General features: G+C 49.1%; 1 protein-coding gene across 1 annotated transcript in view; it reads right to left on the bottom strand.

The window, feature by feature from the left end:
* The window catches only part of LOC149371052 (disintegrin and metalloproteinase domain-containing protein 10-like), a 30,752-nt gene extending 10,926 nt beyond the window's left edge, over positions 1-19,826 (bottom strand). The window contains exons 1-10 of the mRNA XM_089579150.1: positions 19,760-19,826; positions 19,102-19,252; positions 16,694-16,815; positions 15,005-15,282; positions 12,691-13,035; positions 8,873-9,065; positions 7,239-7,429; positions 5,163-5,361; positions 4,071-4,227; positions 1,602-1,700 (exon numbers count right to left, since the gene is read on the bottom strand). Coding sequence (XP_089435276.1) covers positions 1,602-1,700; positions 4,071-4,227; positions 5,163-5,361; positions 7,239-7,429; positions 8,873-9,065; positions 12,691-13,035; positions 15,005-15,282; positions 16,694-16,815; positions 19,102-19,252; positions 19,760-19,826 — 1,802 coding nt within the window. The remainder of the gene's footprint in view (positions 1-1,601; positions 1,701-4,070; positions 4,228-5,162; positions 5,362-7,238; positions 7,430-8,872; positions 9,066-12,690; positions 13,036-15,004; positions 15,283-16,693; positions 16,816-19,101; positions 19,253-19,759) is intronic.
* Positions 19,827-22,366: the final 2,540 nt, after the last annotated feature.

Raw genomic sequence — 22,366 nt, 5'->3', positions numbered from 1 at the left:
TGCTCCGCCTCTCTAAGTCATTGATCACTTTTTGCAGCTCATCTCCTGAGTGACTTGGCAAGGCAATGTCATCAGCGAATCGCAGGTTGCATAGGTATTCCCCATTTACTCTTATCCCCAACTGTTCCCAATTCATGCCTCGAAATACCTCCTGTCAACAGTCGGTGAATAGCATTGGCGAGGTCATGTCTCCCTGCCTGGCACCCTTCCTCATAGGAATTTTATTGCTGACTTTATGGAGGACTATGGTAGCTGCGCAGTCGTTATAGATATCATCCAGTATTTTTATATAAGACTGTTCTACAGCCTGATTCCGCAATGCCTGCATGACTGCTGAGGTCTCCACTAAGTCAAATGCTTTCTCGTAATCGATGAACACTATATAATTGCTTAGCGAGGGCCTCGGTTCTGGCAGCCTTGACGCCGTAGGAAGCATAAGAGGGTTCTCACACAGCTTCCACCCTCTCCATTCGATGACGTTCTACGTCACACCTGCGGTAACTCACGACGTTCTACGTCCGCCGCTTATGAACGTGGGTGGCGCTGATGAACACTCTCGAGGTTAGGTTACTTGTAAACATAAATACCCCCGAAAGCAGAAGGTTTGACAGCCGTCGCCGTAGCTCAGAGGTAGAGCACCGGACGCGTAATTCGGAGGTCGTGGGTTCGGATCCCACCGGCGGCACGTGGTTGTTTTTTCTTCTGCTTTTCTAATCAATTAGCTTTAAGCGATAACATATTCAGTGATATTCTAAATTGATCAACACCACAAAATAAATAAATTAATTTAAAAATATATATATTCCCCTGTGCCCCTTGGTTTCTGTGGCTGTTGGCTTCTGTCACACTATACATAGGGGTTGGTTATATTCTGCTCATTTCTCTATCACCTGATTGATAGTGTGAATGTGGTCTACTGTCGAGTATCTTTTACGAAAGCCTGCCTGATCATTTGGTTGGTTGAAGTCAAAGGCTGTCCTGATTATATTGCGATTGCCTTTGTAAATACCTTGTAGGCAACGGACAGTAAGCTGATCGGCCTAATTTTTCAAGCCCTTGACGTCTCCTTTCTTATGAATCAAGATAACGCTAGCGTTCTTCCAAGGCAGTGGTAGGCTGGAGGTCATAATTCATTGCGTAAAAACAAGGTGGCTTGTTTTTATAGCACAATCTGCCCTCCGTCCTCAAGAGATCTGCGGTTACCGTATCCTCACCAGCGATGATGTACTACACCGCTGATAATGCTATGACGATAAAAGCGCTCTTTTAACTCAAGAATCTGATTTGTTAAAATTGTGTAAAGTCTAAGGTATAACACCCTGTATAAGAGAAGTTGCGTTTACGACAACTGCTGCAAAGCTCATGTTTACAGGTGACGCGGATAAAGTAGTGCAGCAAAAATTCAGCGCTGCGGGTGAAGTTGACACCAAACCCACTGCGGGCAACACACGAAGAATAATAATTTAATATTGATGGTGCAAGGATCCCTTTACGAAAATGCCACGAGCACAAAGAAAGTGAGGCAACAGGCCATGGCTTGAGCTAGCAAGCTAATGGCCGATCTAAGCTCAACAGCTCTTGGACACCGGAGGAAAGGATACTCGCAGTATGATAAGTTCCGGCACATGGTGTCCTGTTTGCAAAGCACGCTGGAGTCGAGGAGCTTACAATCGGTGGTGCAGCAAGGGCCAGCTGACGGACTGCAACGAACATAATAAATGAAAACGGAACGTTTAAAAGATATCACGGTGAAAACCATTCGATTTGATTGAGTTTAAACAGGAAGTTTCAGAGAAGCTTCAGAAATGCTAAAAACCGTTTCAACCTATATATTCCAATGACTGCAGCTGTTACCATCTCTCTAGAAAGCACGGAACCATATTATTCCGGTCACTGTGATTACAAAAAAAAATTAGCTATTCGTAGTAGACTGAGTTCCACTACAAAATATAACACTTCGAAAATATTTGAGCCAGGTACTAGTCGTCATCCGAGACTAAGCTCTACATAACGGTGTCCACTACATTAACTTTTTCTTCCATTCTTCAAGCGTCACTTCTACATCGGCCGCGCGGTCGTTTGGTTGCTTACACGTTCCACACGCTTTGATTAAGAGCCTAATTTCAGGGGATTGTGGACCTGAAATTCAACACTCCATTGCTTTTTTTCTGCCCCCGGAATGGGGCCCATTTTGTTTAACCTAGCTTTCTTCTGAGAGAGAGAAAGAAAAAAAAACTTTATTATGTTTAACCTAGCTTCCTTCTGAGAGAGAGAGGGAAAAAAAACTTTATTATATGAGGAATTCGGGGCACACCCCAGGGTCTCCGCACGACCACACTGCACTAAAGCGTTTATGTTTCGAAAGCACGTGCGTTGTACGATATGTCAGTGCACATTAAAGAACACCAGGTAGGCAAAGAAGTTCCCCAAAGACATGCGCCAGCAGCTGGTCACGTGGTAGCTTTCGTTAGGCCAGTAAATAAATGCTGCCTATATGACACCTTAGTGCATATCTTGCAGGCAGCTGTTTTTCGAAACGATCTAGAATTTCGGAATCGACGCTTTCTTCCTGCAGCCAATAATTAAAAGTTAGCTATATAGTGCTCACTAAATAACTTTGCAGGCTGAAAAATATACTGCAGGCTAGGCCACGCGACTCAACAGGCAGTAATTGGCTTCACTATGTTAAAAGCTTGGTTACCATTAGCAAAGTGGGAGAAGCAGGTCGACTTCGTCGCCAATAATCCAAGCTCGTCTGCTTTTTTAGCTAAGATATCAAGCTGCAGTAGTCACTTTTAACGGCTGCTGGTTTTGTCTGTTGATTTATAGTTTAGCAGCTCATTAACGCCGGCAGCGCACGGGCTTATGATTTGGTGCGCTAGGCGACAAGAGACCAGAGCGCTATCGAAAAATCATAGTCACGTCCTGCTGCTTCACGTTCGAGATGACTGCCGTTCTTCCGCGGACCTCGAATGTTCGATGCTGTCTTTAAATTGAGCGCGGCCGAAAGCCGAGGTGACTCGGTTCTTCGACGACTGCCGAGCCCGCTTGTCGCTATCGCCCGCGCCGAGTAGTTAATTCTTTGTGGGCGCCAGTCAGCCCAATAGAGACCGTTTCCGAGGCACACTAGTCAGCTCGTCGGTTCAAAGCGTATTCACCGACACCCGACACGCTGTTTTAAGTGTCACGTGATTTTTATGAGGTGAGATTAATTATAAGCATGCGAGAGCTTCAACTGCCTTGGTAAGCCTCGCACTCTTTTTGGATTCGTTTCTTCGTTTTCGACCTCACTTGACCTATAGAATTTCCATCCTTTTTCACGCGTTGTCACGTACAAAAATCGAATAGCCGCTGTCCCGTTTCAGTGCAATGGGGAACTCTACAGCCCGGCATAATTTATCGACGTCGCCGTGCAGTCGCACAGCGGCTTTCACACGTAATGCACACGGCAAGCAGCCGGTGCGTTGCTGCCACGTTCAAAACAAAACATCCGCTGTCTCATTTCTGTTCAGTCAAATTTCATTCGCCACCCCACCATACATAGACCACATCGCGCGTGTCACACGTATTTCAAGGGTCCGCGGCCAGAGACTGCAGACTCGACATGGCGCCGCGAGAAAAAGAGAGCGGGGGGGGGGGGGGGGGGGGGGCGCGAGTGCTGCCCCCATCGTAAATGAGCCACATGCGAAATATGGCATTGAGAGTAAGAATAAAGCAAACAGACGGGATCACCAGAAGATTTGGTTTATGGTTAATGGGGGTTTAACGTCGCCAAGCGAATAAGACTATGAGGGACGCCGTAGTGAAGGGCTCCGGAAATTTCCACCACCTGGGGTTCTTTAACATGCACTGACATCGCACAGTACACGGGCCTCTAGAATATCGCCTCCATCGAAATTCGACAGCCGCGGCCGGGTGGATCACCAGAAGAGGGAGCACTACGGCCAGCGCCGTCCCGCGTACTCGTTCCAGTGATCCCGTCTGTTAGCTGGTACCAACAGGTTTGATTCACCCCAACTGGCCCGCATGGTCACAGTGTTAAAGAATACAGCATCGAGGAACTTATTTACCTGCACTCCTCGCCCTTGCGGAGTGTGCAGCCGGGTGCGCCGACCGTGTTGTGGCGTGGGTAGCAGCACTTCTCCTCGCAGTCGGCCAAGTAGGCGCCGCAGTCGCACTCTTCGTTCCCCTCAACGATGTCGTTGCCGCAGATGGGACCAGCGAATACTGTTCAGAGACGAAGCAGAGGAGATCCGTAACGCCTACGAGTCTCCAGCACATTTCTATCTCTGTGGTTGTAACAAATCTAAAATCTAACCTAGTACGACGTGTAACGCACGTGCGAACGTAGGAATCTAAACGACGACCGCGCTACATCTCTTCTCAGAGGCATGAACGGTTGCAGTCGATGTGATACCGACGTCGTAAGGAAAGAATTGTTACTCTCTAACAGAATGTAGACAAGCCAGGAGCGTTATCCTCCTGCCCATGCTTACAAAAGTCGCAAGCAGCAAAAGCAGCGAAAGCCTCTCATTCGCCTCGTATGGAGCTGCTATCAGACTAGCTTCCGCAAACCGACGCAACTTACCTCACTTTTATTCCCCGAATGCGCCACTTTGCTGGACGACCGAATAGCACTACAACGTTCAATTTTTTTTTCTTAATATTGGGTACTTAGGGGATTGTCTAGACGATTTATGATTAGTCTATAGATTACGTGACCTTCTAGCAAGAACATTAGAGTCTGTTCTTCCGACAACACAACTGAGCCGAGTGCGGAGGAATGGGAGACTCTGCTGTCCAGCGACCGCTGTGAAGACCAACAAGGTCTGGTACAGAGAGCTCAACGGGCGGCAGTGGCCAGCGGAGCCCTGGACTGAGGGCAACCGACCATAGAGGGCAACCGACCAGTTTTTCCTTCCTTCCTTCCGGCCGTCTTTGTACTGCTTTCTCACACAGCGCCTCGGACAGCAGGGTATCTGGGCTGGCGCTCTTTGAATGACGAGTTAACGCGAGTATAACTTTCACTGCAGCTGTGCGTGAATAATATAACGAACATGAAGGATTGAAAAGCACGCATGACAACGCCGTTCTGTTCGCTTACAATAAAAGCCTGAACTCTGCGACATACGAATGTCATGCCCAGCGCTTTCAGGGCTCACCCTGGAAGCAGTTCTCGCGGTTGCTGCGGCCTTCGAACATCGGCTTGAGGACGTTGGTGATGTTGCGCAGACTGCAGGGTGAGAATTTGTCGTTGTTGAATTCGTTGCCCTTCGTCGCCGAGGGAAACATGATGTAGTTGCCTCGCGACCCGCACGGCGCGCAGGCACCGAAGCAGCTCACTCCTGGAGGGGCGTCGTGCTGCGCAACCATCAGCGCAGCCTTGAAGCTGAAAACTACCCTCAGAACCACGAAACTCCAGGGACAGCTGGCCTAGTGCTCTCGCGTTTGTTGCCGAGCCTCAATGTGGGCTAGATCTCAGATAGCAGTACGTGGTATTCTCCGATAATATGAGGCTCGCTTTTCCACGCGCCACCGGTAGACAGTAGGCAGGTGGCAGGTGCAAGTTGACAGTTCTGCCATAGATGGAATTAACTTAGTTCGGAATAAAGAAGACATAGTAGTAGCGCTAAAAACAGGGACAAGGATAGACGAAGACAACACAGGCGCTAGACATCAGCTGACTTTATTCTCGAAAAGAACCACGAATTTATAAATGACAATCAGGAATGACAATCAGGAGATCTGATTGTCACTCCTGATTGTCACTCTCAATCCAAAAACCAACTAGCCCAGCTTTCTGCCTCAAATTCGGAAAAAAAGAAATGATTTTATAGTAAGCCGAAACGAAACAAATATGTCAGGCAAGGTTGACCTTGCCACTACTCAATACAAAGGGAAGTTTCTATTCATCCAACGGGGAATTGGAGGTGGTGTGCAGAAACCTGTGTATTACTCCTATAGCTTCGAAGACCTGGAGTAAAACGGAGAGTACTAGGAGTGCTGTTGAATCGCTGTTGCAGGGAAGTGCGGAGTGACATTACTGAAACGAAGCTGCCTCTTCTGAAAGCGTTGAGCTCTCAGTGAGCCGAGAACATTTTGGCTCTCCACAGAGCCCACGTTCGTAGCCACCGACTTGGTTGTAGTTGCAGATGGTGATTATTGGCGTAATGGAATCTTAAGTCATCATACACAAAACAAAAGGCGGTATGGGTTAATAGCGGCATCAACATCAGGGTTTTGCAATTCTCATCACAACGAACTACCTACCAAATGAACTTTTGTGCGCACTTTCTCCTTTCTGGTAGCCGTGTTTGTTTTCCCGTTGCACTTTTAAATCCCGAAAATGAGGCCCATCGCTGCCGTATGACAAGCTCTCCGATATCGTTTTACAACCCTCGTACCTAAGGTTGTTACATGTGCTTTCGTCCACATCAAATCTTCTAAGCTATGTAATACTGTATGGTCGTTTCGATGCTCAAGGACGTCCTCTTTTCCAATTCAGCTCAGATATGCATTCCGGCGAACAATTTATTCATTATTCGGCTCTTACAGTAAAATTCGCTTGAACACCGCTCTCATTGTGGCAGGTGACGTTTCGCTCTACTGCCTGCCGACACGCCACCTGTAATCACGCCACCTGACAGGCCACCACTCACGTAGCGTGTGTTACACTGACAACGGCGACGCGGAACGCAGGAACGGGCCCCTAAGTGCTACGCTCTAAGAGAAAATGCTAGACAGCTCGCCTACCGAATGGATTTCCTCTGGTCTTGTTGAATCACTTCAGTCGTATATCACAAAATACTATCGCAAACCATCAAATCAGTTCTACTCCACATTCCCCACCCCAACTGAGCATTTACTCGCAGACGGATTTGCTCTCATGCACACGTTTAAACAACACAAAGCGCAAACCCACAAAGAGGAAAGAAAGCGGGAAGGACGATACGAAGACAGCGCTGATGTATCGTCGGAATCATTTGTGCTTCACACAGTTGCTCAGCGCAAAGGTGTAAAAGGCGCGTGCACAGGTCACTAAATAGCAGTTTTGTGCCGCCCTTTGCCTTTATCCCAAGATCAATAACAGCACGAAAGTTCGGTGAACGAAGGAAAAAGAAGATACAGCACCAACACTGATGTCCTACTTTAAACGATCTGCGGCGCGGTGCCTAACTTAGGCGAGTCGCTCGCTAGTAGCGACCAAGTCCTGCGGCGGGTGAACGACGCACACTTACGGGCGAGCCGAAGTTGTGTCCCATCTCGTGGCAGAAGGTTATCTCGGACACGGCATGCGACACCGGGTTGTTGTAGTTGAGGAACGTAACGATGCCCGTGTTGAGGCTCAGGTAGTATTGCCTGTACTCGGTCGTGCCGGGCTTCAGGTCCACGGAGGGCCGGTTCTTCTCGCAGATGCCACCCTGACCCACTGCGGCGGAAACAACGATCACCGAGCTGTATAGCGCCAAACACACCGCTGCGCGGGCACTGGGCGACACTGGAAATACACCGCCGAACAACTGCGCTTTACGCTTCAGTGTACAGCGCATATCTCATGAGTTGCAATATAAAAACTCTCGCGCGTTCACTTACACAGCGGTGACAGTGTTGCCCGTATACGCCTCAGCCACGTGATACAAGGTAGGTCACACTTAGCGGCAACACTAGAGCATGGTCATGCGACCCGTGCAGCGCCAGCTGCGAGGGCACTGTCACATTGTCTGGGCCCTATCGAACTGCGGTAAGTGAGGTTTAACGCCCCAGTGCTAAACGTAGGCTCTGACAAGCACCGTAATGAAGGACTTTCGGATTAATTTCGACCAGCGAGGGTCGCCTTATAATGACGGTCGCCCTGTCATAATGTGTGATCATCCATGATGTGACCCTATACAACTGGGCAGGGAAGCGCGGACACACTGCACAATGTGTCAGCTGCGATCATCCATGGCCGCACTGGCATGAGAGCGCCTCCGCTCATAGAAGGGGATGTGGGTGGTGAACAGGTATTGTTTCCATTTTTTCAGGAGATAATATTTTTGCTTTTTGTACGCATACATAAACTGCAGTTTTAAACGCGTACGCCCCACCCTGTATGAATGGTCCGATTCCCTCTGCGCTTAGCTCTCATCGAAACCTCCCGCTCGTGACGGAGAACGAATGCGGCATGAAGCTGTGCTCTCGCCAAAGCGAGATGCAATGCGGAGGGTGCTGGTTACGCACAAGTGCAAAATGGCGAGTAGTTTTCGGAGGAGCAATGCAGGCCATCTCCTGTAAGTAAAGCAACTATATTCATTTTAATTGTTCATCCACGTGTGGCCCAATGACTGGGCGAGCTTACTTTCCAAGCAAAAGAAGTGCTTTAATACAGCGAGGTGTTCGCCTGCGAAACCAAGGTTTCGCCAGCAGTTCACAAAGCTGCAGAACTACTACCTACTGTTTTCTTTCATAGCTTTAAACACAACAAGTTCGGCGAAACAAACGCTTACAAACCACTTTTTAATTCGCTGCATGTGCTGTTGAAATACGCAGGCCAAAGTTAGAGGCACCAGCACTTCAAGGCTATCCTAAGTGGTCACTTCTCGGCATCACCGCAATCGAACCATATTTGCCAATAAATCGGGTTAGGGCTGCTCCTTAGGGTCAGGGAGTTATATCAAAGGAGACCATGCAGAGACATCTGAGTTCTTGGTTTCAGCCTGAAAAGCTTTAGCGCTTAAATGGTGACACTCCGTTTTCTTCCTCTTTAGCTAGCCTGCAAGGCAAATCTAAGCTATTTTCTTTCGTTTGAGGAGCCCGGTTATCTGACGAGAGGCTTCGTCCATAGCACCACTGCATGTGTCTGTGTAGCCGGTTGTAGCTAAGCAAGGCTTACGCTGCGGCCTGGCGATCCATGCGAGGCCTAGGATACCGTCCGCGAAGTCCCGGTAGGTCCACGTGTAGGCCAAGCAGAAGTCGTCGTTATTCTCCTTGGAGGTGAGGTGCAGCAGGTAGCTGGCGTCGATGCCGTCAGAGCAGAACGGGTTGTTTTTCTTCACGCCCTCGGCACAGCTCTGGCTATCGTTGATCTGCACGACGGCAGTGGCATTACCACCGATTGCGCTCTTGCTTTACAAGCACCACGAATCATAGGCGTATATGAAAACAGCGCTTCGGAGGCCACGAACAGCCTTTCGCAAATGCCACCGGTCCTCAGCATCGGGCGTAGCTAGAAGGTACCAAAGATTTCTACGCAGCACTGATTTTTTTTTTTTTTTTGGGGGGGGGGGGGGGGGGGGGGTGCAAAAGGGCAGAAGAAGCTGGCCGTCAGCTTTCCTCGCTTGCAATGGTTATCACATCATGCTTCCAACGGATCCCTTCCAGCTTCATAGCGCAAGGCCCGTTCCTTTTGAAAGTAATAACACAAAATTTTCTGCCACAACAGATTTTTTTGTCGAACTTTTGAGACAGGACCTTGTAAGAACAACAGAAATTGTTGATGACGAATTTTTACGCAGCGATACGTTTAGATGCACCGATGGTGTAGAGGTAGGGCATCCGCCTCACGCGCATAAGGACCGCGGTTCGAATCCCGGTGCCGTGCAATTCTCCACCGGATAAAAAAAAATCCTCTTCTCGATGGAATTGCATAAACAGGCTTGGGGTGCCGTCTTATCTCGATGACTAGAGCCGGCAGCGCACTCCTTACCAGACTTGGCCACAACCTCCTCTATGAACGCATCACCTAACCCTCGGCTTTCAGTCTCCAGCAGCTGCGCAGCAAGTGACGAAGGCGGCGGTCACACCTGTGACGCAGCGGAGGGTGCTAATAATATCTGGCTCCAGGCAGGCCGCCATTGGAAACTGAATCGTTTAACGCCAGAACTTCATCCAGTGAGGCTAGTCTAGCAGTGATGTTCGAATAACTAGCGGGTCTTAAAAAAGGTAGCCCTCTATGCCCGACATGTGGTGTGCGCGAGGATCTTCAACACTTAATCTGCCGCTTCCAAATCTTTAATAACAATCGCAAGTCGTTGTTAAGTGCTTTAGGACTCCGTCAGGACGATCTCGTGCACCTGGAGCATGTCCTTGGAGCCTGGAGTGGTGTGGCTTCGGCACTGCGAGGGAAAAAGCATTACTAGTTTTTCTTAAGGGCACTAGTTTGGTGGACACCCGTAGACAACCATGTGTGTTTACGAGTGCGTGAGTGTTGAGTGTGCTTGATTTCACCTTTCAATTTTCCTTTTTCCTTTTTCATCTCTTTTTCAACCCCTTCTTCTCTTATCTTCTCACTTTCATCCTCATCTGAAGTAGCATATGTCAGGCTAACAACCAGGCAGACCTCTCCTGTATTCATACAAGTCTCTCCTCATGCTTAAATGGGAGCCGAAAGGCTTCGTGAGGTTAGTACCTACATAAAAGGACGGGAACGTACTAGGCTATCGTCGTCCACAGACGGGAACTAGGTGTGGGGCTCATCAATAAGTATATAGCTGGAAAGACAGCGGAACTACAGTATTAGAGTGCGGCAGCTATCGTAATTAACTTTCATACGAAGTACAAATTGAGGGCGGCACAGGTCTACACGCCTGCTTCCAGTCATGACGACCAATTATCGAAAGCTTCGATCAAGACGTGTAATCAGGAATAAGTAAAGTAAAAACACAGTACACTGTACTGATGGGCGACTTCAATGCCAAGGAAAGCAGGAAACAGGCTGGAGACCAGGCAGTGGACGACTATGACAAAGCCTCCAGGAATAGCAAGGGGGAGAGGTTAGTAGTAGAGTTGGCAGCGAAAGATAATTCACGGATCAGGAATACCTTTTCCCGCAAATGGGAGAACAGGAAGTGTACGTGGGAGCGCCCCAAAGGCGATACAAAAAAAAATGAAATAGACTTCATACTATGCGCTCACCCTACCATCATGCAGGATGTAGAGCTCCTCGGTAAGGAACATCTGTACCTTACCGGTACTCACATATGGGGCAGAAACGTGGAGGCTGATGAAAGGGGTTAAACCTAAATTGCGGAGAAGCTATGAAAAGGAAAATGATAGGAGTAACGACAGGAAGCGAGCTGATTGAGTTAGGGAACAAACGCTGAGTAATGACATCCTAGCCGAAATCAAGAAGTGGGCTTGGGTAGGGCATATAATACGAAGCCAGATGACTGATGGTCGTTAAGGGTCACGGACTGGGTTCCAAGAGAAGGCAAGCTTAACAGGGGGTGGTATAATAAAGTTAGGTAGGCGAATGAGATTAAAAAGTTTGCGGAGATAAGGTGCCCGCGGCTGGCACAGGATAGAGTTAATTGGAGAGACATTGGTGAGTTCTCTGTCCTGCAGCGGGCGTAGACCGGCTGACGATGATGATGAATTTTAATGGAGCAAGGGAAGTTGGAAGTTTTGGCCAGGCAGCGCCATGACCCAAGGTGTCTTTCTGTACACAAGGTGGGGTCAAAGACTGATTTCCAAGCACTTCACCTTAAACAAGCCAGGCATCAGGCCAGGGGAAATCTTGTACCCATTGTATCACTGGTGGGTACCCGGCGGCACTGGGGATCGAACCTTGCGCTTCCCGCATGCGAGGTGTGTGCTCAAACCACTAGGCCATCACTGTAGTGGACAACACAACTTATTGTAGTAACAAAGTTTCTCTGGTATTCTGCAGTCCCTTTTAATATAAAGACACTAAGTATGGCACAAAAAAAATATTGCGTTACGACAGGAAGACCACCAGTGCTGCATCACTAAGCGTGTGAAGTGCTGTCAAAACATGTCGCACCTGAAAGCAGTTATTCAGACTCTTGGCCGGAGCTTCTATTTGGCGCCTGAGCGCATAACGCCGACGCTCGGACGTTTACAACAGAGGGACGGTGAAGGTGGCAGGCTCGATAATCATAGCGCACTTTTTAACTTCATTTGCAGAAAAAAAAGTGGCAGAGTTTTAACGTAGTCAAACCAAGAAGGATGTGCGAAAGCACTTGAGGCAAAACCGCCTCAAAGGCAACCGCATGCCAGACCTTATTGTCTACCGCTGTCGGCAGCCATGCGCGGGAAGGGGGGGGGGGGGGGGGGGGCGGTTCTGCGCGCTCACGGAGCAGCTGCTCAAGGCCTCCGCCGCTGGCGCTCATTCAAAGGTCAAATGTTGAGGCTTCACACATACCTGGGGTTTTCTATCTTTGCCAGTAAAGTAGTGTTTTCGTGCTAAAAACTTGGGAGGCGCTTAAGCTCCGCCTTAAGGGTGAAACGCGATAGTGCCCACTCTTTATGCCATCCATACGACGGCATCAGTTCGCACTGCTCCTAGAATCCCCGTACGCAACGGAAACTTTCGACTCCGCTTACTCAAGGATGAACGATGACGTCACACTCACTCACAGCGCTTCTGATGGTCTGCGCTAGACGTTGAAAGCTTCTGTTCTCTCAAGCTGTGCAGGACCTCTGCCGCTGACACTCCTGGTATTTATCGCGCACTAACGACGCGACGGCGACGACAAGGCTGGCTTTTCCGCCTCACGTGCTCCTTAAGGCTCCCGCGTTAAAAGGAAAGACAGATTCGTTCTTCGGTACAAGGTTCCTTGCTCGGAGGGGCGCGCGCGCCCACCACCCCTGAAATACGCTTTGTCGAAAAAAAAATGAACCCCTCCAAACACACACGAACCCAGTGACAGCACAGTGCCTTCCCCAAAGCAGGGGCCACAAAGCACTCACCCTGATCTTCTGCACAATGAAGGTGATATCCTGGATGTTCCCGAAGGTCGTGCGCCGGAAGACGGCACTGGCGCGAGTAACGTGCCCGGCAATGAAGGCTGTGATATGCGCGCGTGTGCGATGAGGGCTCGACTCCTGGTCGTGCATGTGTCCGTACAGCAGGTGGTCTATGGACAACTTCAGGTTGCACACCCGCCTGGATGTGGATGATACGGCCATGCGTGCCGACGCGTTTACTGCCTCCTCATCGCCATTGTCCGATACATCGTAGCTGTCGGCGAAAGCTCGAGGTCCCCGTGCCCCGCTATCCGTCCAGCGTGCCACCGTGTCCCTGCGCCTGCGAACCTGCCAACGTTTCCCGAAACTCAACGTCGCTCCATCGTAGCCGTCCAGTGTTCCATTCATTTCTTTTCATGCGCAGCAACTTTCGAATCGTTTAGCGAGACCTATAGGCCTTACACTTGTCCTACAAGAGGTGAGTACTACGAATCAAGCCGGTAAGTTCAAAATGACCTCCTCGGTATGGTCCAGCAAAATAATGAAGAAACTTTTCACCTCTTTTTTTTGTTTAAGCAAGCCAACTCAGTCAGTGGTAATACTCGATCAAACTGTCTTACGTTGGTGGTGTGCGAAACGAACTCTCAAGCCCCTCATCTAAGCAGTCTTTACCTGGAGGTACCACGAAAGGACGTGGTGTAGGGACCGGAATTTGTGACGAGAAACATGAAACAGTGACTACAAATGGGGAACGGTAGGTCGTTATGAAAGACAAATAGCAGCGATGGGCAGAAGGAGATACCAAGATTGGGCCAGTAGAAGGGCAAACTAGATTGAGTGAAGGGGTCAGATAAAGGAAATTCTTTAGCTGCTAGTTTGGGTTTGCGAGGCGCGGCAGCTTGTCGAATGACTGGGGTCCGTGGAAGTCTGTGTCGTGCGTCCTAAAGGACTTCACGATGCGAACCTCTCTCAGTGACCGCTAAAGGCACTTAACAGTTTTGTTTGATTTGCGAAGACTCTAACGTTCCGCCTAAGTATTGCAGTCGTGCTTCGTTTCGCCTGGTTAAGACAGGGACCCTGCACAGTGAAAGATGTTCCGCATGGATTCGCTTCCCTTCTATCCACTGTTTCTGACTTCGTTGAAAAACAGCGAAATTCAAGAGATCAGTTTCTCCTGCCTATTCTCGCATGTCTGAGTACGCCTCATGGCCTACACTCCATAGCTAACAAATTGTGATCAAAAAGAGACATCGACTACCTTATTCTTGTGGGGAATTATTCCGCGATATGCTATTAACCACGCTTATAACATTAATGGTTGGTTCGTTTATGGGGTTTAACGCCCCAAAGCGACTAAGGCTATGGGAGACTCCGTAGTGGAGGGCTCCGGAAATTTCGACCACCTGGGGTTCTTTAACGTGCACTGACATCGCACAGTACACGGGCCTCTAGAATTTCTCCTCTAAAGAAATTCAACCGGCGCGGCCGGGATCGAACCCGCGACTTTCGGGTCAGCAGCCGAGCACCATAACCACTGAGCCACCGCGGCGGCCGCTTATAACATTAATGTCTCACTAGATAGACTACAGAATATCTCACTGCACGCTTAATTTCATTGCGACAAGAGGGAACTTAAAATTTAACGTACGTCACACTTGTCAATTAGAATACTAGCCAGCCGCACCACTGAACATGACAACGACTCATGTCATGGTGACATATCAGCTGGAGTTAGTTAATGACACCGTTTGCGACGCTCCGTATCAAAATGCAGGCATAATGTGCGGCAGGCAGAGGCTCAGCTCCTATGGGCAGGTCAGTTAGCTACCTGTGACGACCCGTATTCACATCTTCACAACGACCGTGTTTTGAATTGAGAATGGTAACGGTTGAATGGTGTGACATTTGAAGCTGATAGAACTAGCGCCACACTTGCACAATATTTTCGTAAGAACGTGGAGACGTCCTCAATAAGAAAGTCTTGATGACGTGGGCTAGGCGACAACATCAAGCCGTGAACAACCGAGCACCATAGAAACTGTAATCATTAACCGATGCAGAATGAAAACCAGATGAGCTTTCCGTCTTTACCAGCGATACGTAGAGAACGAAGAACTGATCTGTATCCGCATTCTGCATTGTTTGGGGATTACAGTTGCTAGTGCGCCTGTTCATGGTCTCATTGTTCTTGCGCGCTTACGTCTTCTGTTTTGTGTTGCCCAAGCCCTTCAGACTTGACAACGCCAGATTTCGACACACCGGCCCCGTGGGGAGTTCGGCTACCGTTATGATCCAAGAGACCCGCAGGCCAGCTCACCTTGTGATGGAAGCCCTGCTCGGCGGCCAGCGTGGCGCGGCTCCTCATGACGGCGTCCATCCACCGCTCGGTGTCCGCTCGGAGTCCGCACCAGCCGCCAGGGGTGCCGGTGTCGGGGAAGTGCGCGTCACGCGCGTCGTACAGCACCGAGTGGAAGGCCTTGGGCCGATGGAAGAAGCGGCGCGCGTTCTCCACGTAGTAGCGGCCCCAGGGGGACTGGATGGCCCCGTGGAAGACGCCGTCCACCAGCGAGCCGTACACGAGACTGGAGGGTTCGCCTGCGGAGCAGCAACGCGCCAAGCGAGAAAACACTAAAAAAACACCGCCGTCATCACAGTGAATGAAAATGACGACATTAATGAATGCACTTGAAAGTGATAGCTATGTATGGGACTTCCTCTAGAATTAACACCGTTCACGTCGTATTACAAAGCGAAAACTATGGCGTTCACCCACTGGTCACTAGTGACGCTCGATGCTGTTAAAATACCATTTGACCATGTGGGCCGAGCGAGTCCCAGCGAAAGTGGTCGCCACTTAATTTCCAGAGCCAATGATTTCGAACAGGACAAAGAGCCACGGTTTTCACGCAGCAAAGATCAACAGTCAGTCTCAAAATAATGGCTATCCTTTCCGCAATTAGCGAAAGGATTACCCCGTGTATCTGACTTCCTCTTCTAAATATAAGAGGCTGTCGATGATGCTAAAGGTCTGAAACCGCGCAAAAACCACACAGAGAATGAAGGGAAGACGAGACACTAGCGCTAGTGCCTCGCGCGCTAGTGTCTAGTCATCCCTTTCTTTCTCTGCGTGGTTTTTTACGCTGTTTTCGATCTTCAGTGAACACCCACTAGCTCGAAAGTTAGATGTAGGAGAAATAAAAAGCGTCAGCATCATTTCTCTAAATTCAAGGGACCATCGAATGATATTTACCGAGGTTAAGAACAGTGCACGAACGATCTATACTTCTTCTAGATTTAAGGGACCACGGAATGATATTTTCTGGCTTAGGAACTTCCTGAGTGCACAAGCGATCGGTATTCCATCACTCGTCACCGCACCACAAAAAAAAATTTAAGCTAGCTTCATAAACACCGACCACATCGGGGATTAAAAACAATGCTCTTCCACACATCCCTGAACTTATACAGACCAACGTCCAGGAAAAAGAAATTCGGGACAGCACCCCGCCGTGCTCCATCCCGTCCACGTCACTTGGGCACGCCCAATAAGAAGGCTCGTTCAGAATGCCCACTTTACGTTAGCGGGGGTAGGGACGGCTAAGAACGCGCGATGAAGTGTCTCCCTAATCTGCTTCGAGCAGCAATTTGTGTTAATTGTTTGTAAATCATAAATTCCGCGAAGAGCTTTTAAAGCTAACTCGAATACTCCCAAAGACCACCTCTACAGATCTCTTGCTTTAGAATGTGACCATCAAAGTCATTTCAGGGTCCCTTCAACATCCTTCGCTGGGCAGCCGACCACCTCATGCAAAGCCCGTACACCTGCAGCGTTCCCGCATCACGCGCAGATATTTTTCGGCAGGCTGAGGCGAGAAAGCATGGCATGAAAAACGTCCTTGGCGTAATGAAGCCACTCTTACCTGCTAGGACAATGCAAAAGGCCGAGAGGATTCACACTTAAGAAATGGCCGGGCGGAATACGCTAAAGTGGGGGAAGGAAGCTTACCGACAAGTTCTCCGCTGTATATGTGGCTGATGTCTGGCGTAATGCGCCCAAGCTGCGCCGTCTCCACCACAAGGTCCTTGTGAAAAGCTGACGTGTCCGGCCTCAGCTTCAAATGGAACAGCCTGCAAATAGACAGTATTGGCAGTAGCTGTAGCTTATTATTCTTCGAAGACCAGAAGTCCATGCGGGCTGAGGTATTCGCTTGATGCACGTATACCCGGGCACGTGGTGGGCGCTCGCTGTGTGTTGAAAGATCCCGCAACGCACATCGACAGCTCACTAAACGCCGGTTAGGATGTCGTCGGTAAACACAGCGACAGGAAAGGCCTTTGACGCGCGACAGTTTGCCACCAAAGTCACGTCACCGCTATATAACGAAATCGCGGGGCTCCTTCGACTTCGTTATAACGCAATTCAACTTTTTCGTTTACGATAGGTGCTTTACGCCTGGGTTCAGCGGCGATTTCCGGGAGTCATTTTCTCGCTCACTCATAGTCAACTACAGTGACTGCAAAACGAGCTCAGTGGTAATGGAAAGGACTTTGATGATGCTAGCGAAAGAGCAATAAAAAATATACCGGGGTCATTTAAGTCTCCTTACGTGCACTGAATGCGAAAGCTGTGTGGGTAATGCCCATATCTGCAGAATTAGTGACTCTCTACTTAACATTCATAGATGGCGGCGAGTTCTCATATACCACTACCAGCGCAGTGGCGCAGCGGTTAAGCGATGCGCCACTGCACTGGCAGGTGGCTGTTTCTGTCACAGCCCACGGTAGGGATGTTGCTCTTCCCGAGAAACTTCTCGCGCAGCTGGGGCGACGCTCCTCCGAACTTTACCCCAGCTTACCCGAGTTACTACCGACTAACCAAGTTACCGGAGTGGACAGGAACTGTGGATACTTCCTGTGGGCACTTCCCGTGGACCCCACGCATGAGCAAAGTAATGCTTTCGCATTAAAACGAAAAAAACAACCTGATGAACGGCCCATATAAGGGGCGCTGAAACATAATTACGAATCCACAATGCTCCTTTCGTATATGTAACAGAATTTATTTGGAAAGACACGCTCTCGCCTCTTCTTTCTCGCCAATAACGCTGTAACAACGCTCCGGGCAAGGCGTGCCGCTCATTCAGTTTTTCCCGGATATGCACAGACAAGAGACAACTTGGTTGCGCGAAATGGCAGTGAACAACTTGTGTCCGATGCGAGCTTACCCCAAAGCAAGGCTACTGTGCCGAACGTAGGTGCAGCTCGTGACAATCCATCCTCCGAATCAAGAGTAACGAAGGGACGGGCTTCTTTCCAGCTAAGTGCATTCGGAGTAAGGGCACTTTTACAAGCGGAAGCAACACCTGAACTGCAGATTAAAAGAGAGCGGCAACTCTGATGACCATCGCACCCCATGTTTACTATGCTATACCTGGCTGCTCCTACGCACTTGGACGTTCTGATTTCTGCGCATGGTCAACTCAGAGGCAAAAGTAACGGTTACTAGCAGAACAGATGAAGGAATGGCGAATCTTCATAGGTATAGTGCTCAAGCACCAAACTGCAAGTCTCTTCTAATTCTTCAAAGACCTGCAGAACTTAGCCTGAAAGTAACGTGTTTACATTAAAATGAAATTAGGCAATGACATTAACCAGACTCCATACTAAAAACGCCGAAGATCTGAAGCTTGAAACGTAGATGTGAGGATTATTGCTGGGTCATGGCTAAGGTTGGTTACTCAAAAACTAAGGCGGTGGCATTATGCGGAGATTAACGTCCCGAAGTGACGCATGGAGTGTGAGCTAGGGTCGCCGGTGTAAAAGCTCTGGATTAATTAAGGCCACTCGGGGCTCTTAACGTGCCGCGCAATTGCACAGTGCACAGGCGTGTTTGCATTTCGCCTCCACTAAATTGCAGCAGCTGAGGCCATCCCGCGACCTTGAGATCATCATTTCAGTTCCAAAGCCTGCAATTTAGATCCACCGTAGTCGGTCTCCGGAAGATGGTTTGGTTTATGTAGTTTAACCTACCAAAGTAACTCAGGCTATGAGGGACGCTGTATAGTGGAGGATTCCGGATAATTCCGACCACTTTGGATTTTTAAACGTGCACTGTCATTGCACCGTACACGGTCCTCTAGCACTTCATCGAAATGCGACCGCCGCGGCCGGTATGGAACCCGCATATTTCAGGTCAGGAGCCGAGCACCATAACCACCAAGGCCCCGCGATGGCTTGCTGTTCAGGAATTAGAGGTTATAGAATATTACCTGATAAGTGAAACTCTAATACCGTGCGAGCATGTCGCTCACTGCATGATGGAAATACTCATCTAATGCGACAGCATTCTGAAGACTGCATTCAGTGCATTGGCACGCCCAGGCGGGAAACGATGCTTCCATATGCAATACTTGCCGGTTGAATCCCTGGAAGCGCAGGTAAACGTGGCCGGGGGCATTTTGGTTTTGGTTGATGGACCTCCGGAGCCTCACGTGGTCCCTGTGCACCTGGTGTGGCTGGTACGAGAGGGGCTCGAAGTGGGTCACGAAGTGATTCAGTCGGCGTGCTGCGCGTACAATATATCATTATAGATGCCGCAACAATCGCGCTTCCATGCCATGGAAGCGGCTCATCATCATCATCAGTACACCTGTACGCTTGCTTCCTGATGATGATGAGGCTACAATTTTAATAATCTTAACTGCGAGACGTCAAAGGAATGCGATCAGGGGCCAAAAACAAAAAAGCTTTCTAACAACTAACCAAACAAAAGGCTCCTTTTCCTTCAGTCTTTTAGATACCAAGGACTCTTCGTCGACACCACCTCGCTTCTTTCGCCGCGTCGAGCTGTACCGTTTCCCTCGCCTTACCTATGCAGCTGTGACTGCAAACGTAGACTCCGTATTATTATCTGCCCGAAGACTACGCCGTGAGCCAATACCTCTCCATGCCTTCTACCTACTTAGTTCGCTGTCCGCATCCTCTTGCAAAGGTTAACCCTAACGGGGCTCAGCACGTCCGAGGTGCCGCCAGTAATCGCCCCAAAAGCCAGACTACAAGCCCTTATACTCACCTTCCGTCAGAAGAGGCCCGATAAGGAGCAAGACCGTGACCACAAGCCTGTCCCACTTGATCGTCATGTCCTAACGCAAGCGAAGAGCGATGGCAGGACCGGAATCTCTTGGAGCTGCGTTCGCACGAGGCACGCAGAAACGTGCAAGTACACGGATCTATTCTTCTTCCTCTTTGAGAACAATGGCTCCATGGACCTAGACGGCTCACCACTGCTGAGTTTGATGATGATGATGATGATGATGATGTCCTCAGGCTGAATGGCCCATACCCACGGCGGGGGATTGGCCAGGGTGCATAGCAGATACAAACGCACTCATATACAGGGAATGGAGTATATTTAAATTTAAAATTTTGGGACGCACAGCTAGAATTTGTACAAAACAAAAAATACGGAGAAAGAAAAGTTGTGAATTCACATTCTAGCAGAGGAATCTACCAGATGAAATTATATAATCGTGAATAGAATCGAACACTGGTTTCAGGGCATATCCCTTGGCGCTTGCCCCGAAGGATAAGAGAATCGGATTAGATAGAGGAAGCCCAAGCCGAGCGAGGGGGATCTCCAAGTAAATTCTACGGAGAGCAGCGAGCCGCCGGCAGGAGAGGAAAAAATGTTCTATAGACTCAATTTCGCCACAAGACTCACAAAGGTTGGATATCGAAAGCCCCGATCGGCATAAATAAAGATTAAGCCGCGGTATCCCGCATAGCAAAAGGGTCATGGACATCTCACGTTGCCTCGAACTGCACATCCGCACACTCCAAGGAAATGCCAGGTGTTGAAAATCCGCTGCAGCGAGGAGAGACTCATGGCTCAAGGTTTGGAAGCGCTGGAATCGCTGAAAGCGTGCTAGAGTCAAGTAAACAGTATTTGGGACGAAAGGGACAATAGGACCATCAAGGGCAGACTTTTGCTAAAAAAATCAGCCCTCTCATTAGAAACAATGTCACAGTGCCCAGGGACCCAGTGAAAGCGTACTTCTGTAACATGTGGAGGAATAAAAAATTGAAGGGAACGGCTCATAGGAGTACCGCTCGAGGTTTCGAGCGCAGCCAAAACAGAAAGGTTGTCTGAGAGTATAATAACCCGAGTGATACTGCAGGGATTCCTTATTAAGGCCAACTCAATGGCCAGAAACTCAGCTACAAAAATAGGGGTATAGTCAGGGGCCCGCAATGAGTAGCTCCAATCAAGAGCCCTTGAGTAAATACCAATAGCGGCCTATTCATTTTGCTGGGAGGCATCTGTATAGACGGCAATATGGTTAGGAAAATTGTCTAGGTACTCCTCTATGAGCCCATTTAACATATTGGCGGGCAGGTTCTTAGCATTCCTTGGGAGTGTGTTGTCAAAGAAGACTGCCGTGTCAGCCTGCCTGTGGTTGACTAGTACTAAAGATCTCATTGATACAGAAATATTTGACAGCAGGGAGTTAGTGAACACCCCCTGGGCGAGCTTATACCGAGGCCAGGGAGTACCAAAGAATAGAGTTGGGTTCGTTGTAAATATAGGGTTAGCCAATCCAGGAACAGGCTCCAAAGACCTTAAAAATGTCCGCAGAGTGATAAGCTCAAACCGGGAATTGAGATCAGGTATTCGCGCCTCCAAGTACAACACAGCATTAGCTACTGATTTCGGCAGACCTAGGCAAAGGCGCAGAGCGCGTCGCTCCATAACAAACAGGGGTTCACGCTTGTACTTTGGGCACCCGGAAAAGAGAACGGAGCCGAATTCAAGGATTGGCCGTACGTAGGTCTTATAAAGAAGTAGTAGAGTGTCTCGTCGCATACCGAATTTTTTGTTGCTGATCCTCACCAACCGGCCGAGGGCACGCTCACCCTCAAGCGCAATGCTTCTAATGTGTGGCCGCCAATCTAAATGCGGGTCATATATTATACCCAAGTATTTTATTGAATCAACTTGCGGGATGAGGATAGAGTGATACGACAGAGAGATGTAAAGAGGGGTTGCTTGTGGGAAAGCAAGGACGGCACGTCTTTGTTAAGGTCGCTTCGCTATCGTAAAATGTTCTCCCTAAGTGCTACGCGTATGTTAGCTATTGTTGTTCCTTTCGTGTTTACCGGATTCATTTCGCCCTTGTCAGTGTTCGTGTCGTCGTCATCCCCGTCGCTGTTGCTCTATGTGTAGCCTGTACAGACTGACTGAAAACTTTATTGGCCGAAGTATTTACAGGGAGAGTGTGGAGCGGTCCTTCAAGGGTCTTTCCTTAAGAACTATAGGTGGTCTCCTCATTACAGGAGCCCATTGGCTGTAGCTGCAGCTCGGGCGCGCCCGATCAGTTCCTTCTGGCTTGCCAAGTCAGAGCAACCGAGCAGGGCCACCTCCCAGTCATACCGGGTAGGGTTGGCATGTCCAACGATTTCTGTCAAGAAATTTTAAAATTAGAAAATTTTAAGATACTCTTAGTGAAATATTGGAAGTAATGGTGGATTCTTCTGATGTGTAGCAAAATCTTTCTTTTAAAGTGTTTCCATCGATCGCATCGAACAGTTAAGGCTCCCATCGAAAACCAATGGGGAACGCTTTTGACGACAACAAAAACGTTAATACAAAAAAATTCAAGACTGCCGTCGGGTGAACTGC

This window comes from Amblyomma mixtum, chromosome 1, assembly GCF_055824585.1.
Source record: "Amblyomma mixtum isolate Tamu chromosome 1, ASM5582458v1, whole genome shotgun sequence".
NCBI classification, from domain to species: domain Eukaryota; kingdom Metazoa; phylum Arthropoda; class Arachnida; order Ixodida; family Ixodidae; genus Amblyomma; species Amblyomma mixtum.
The sequence above is the reverse complement of the archived record's forward strand: the minus strand, read 5'-3'. Positions and strand labels throughout refer to the sequence as shown.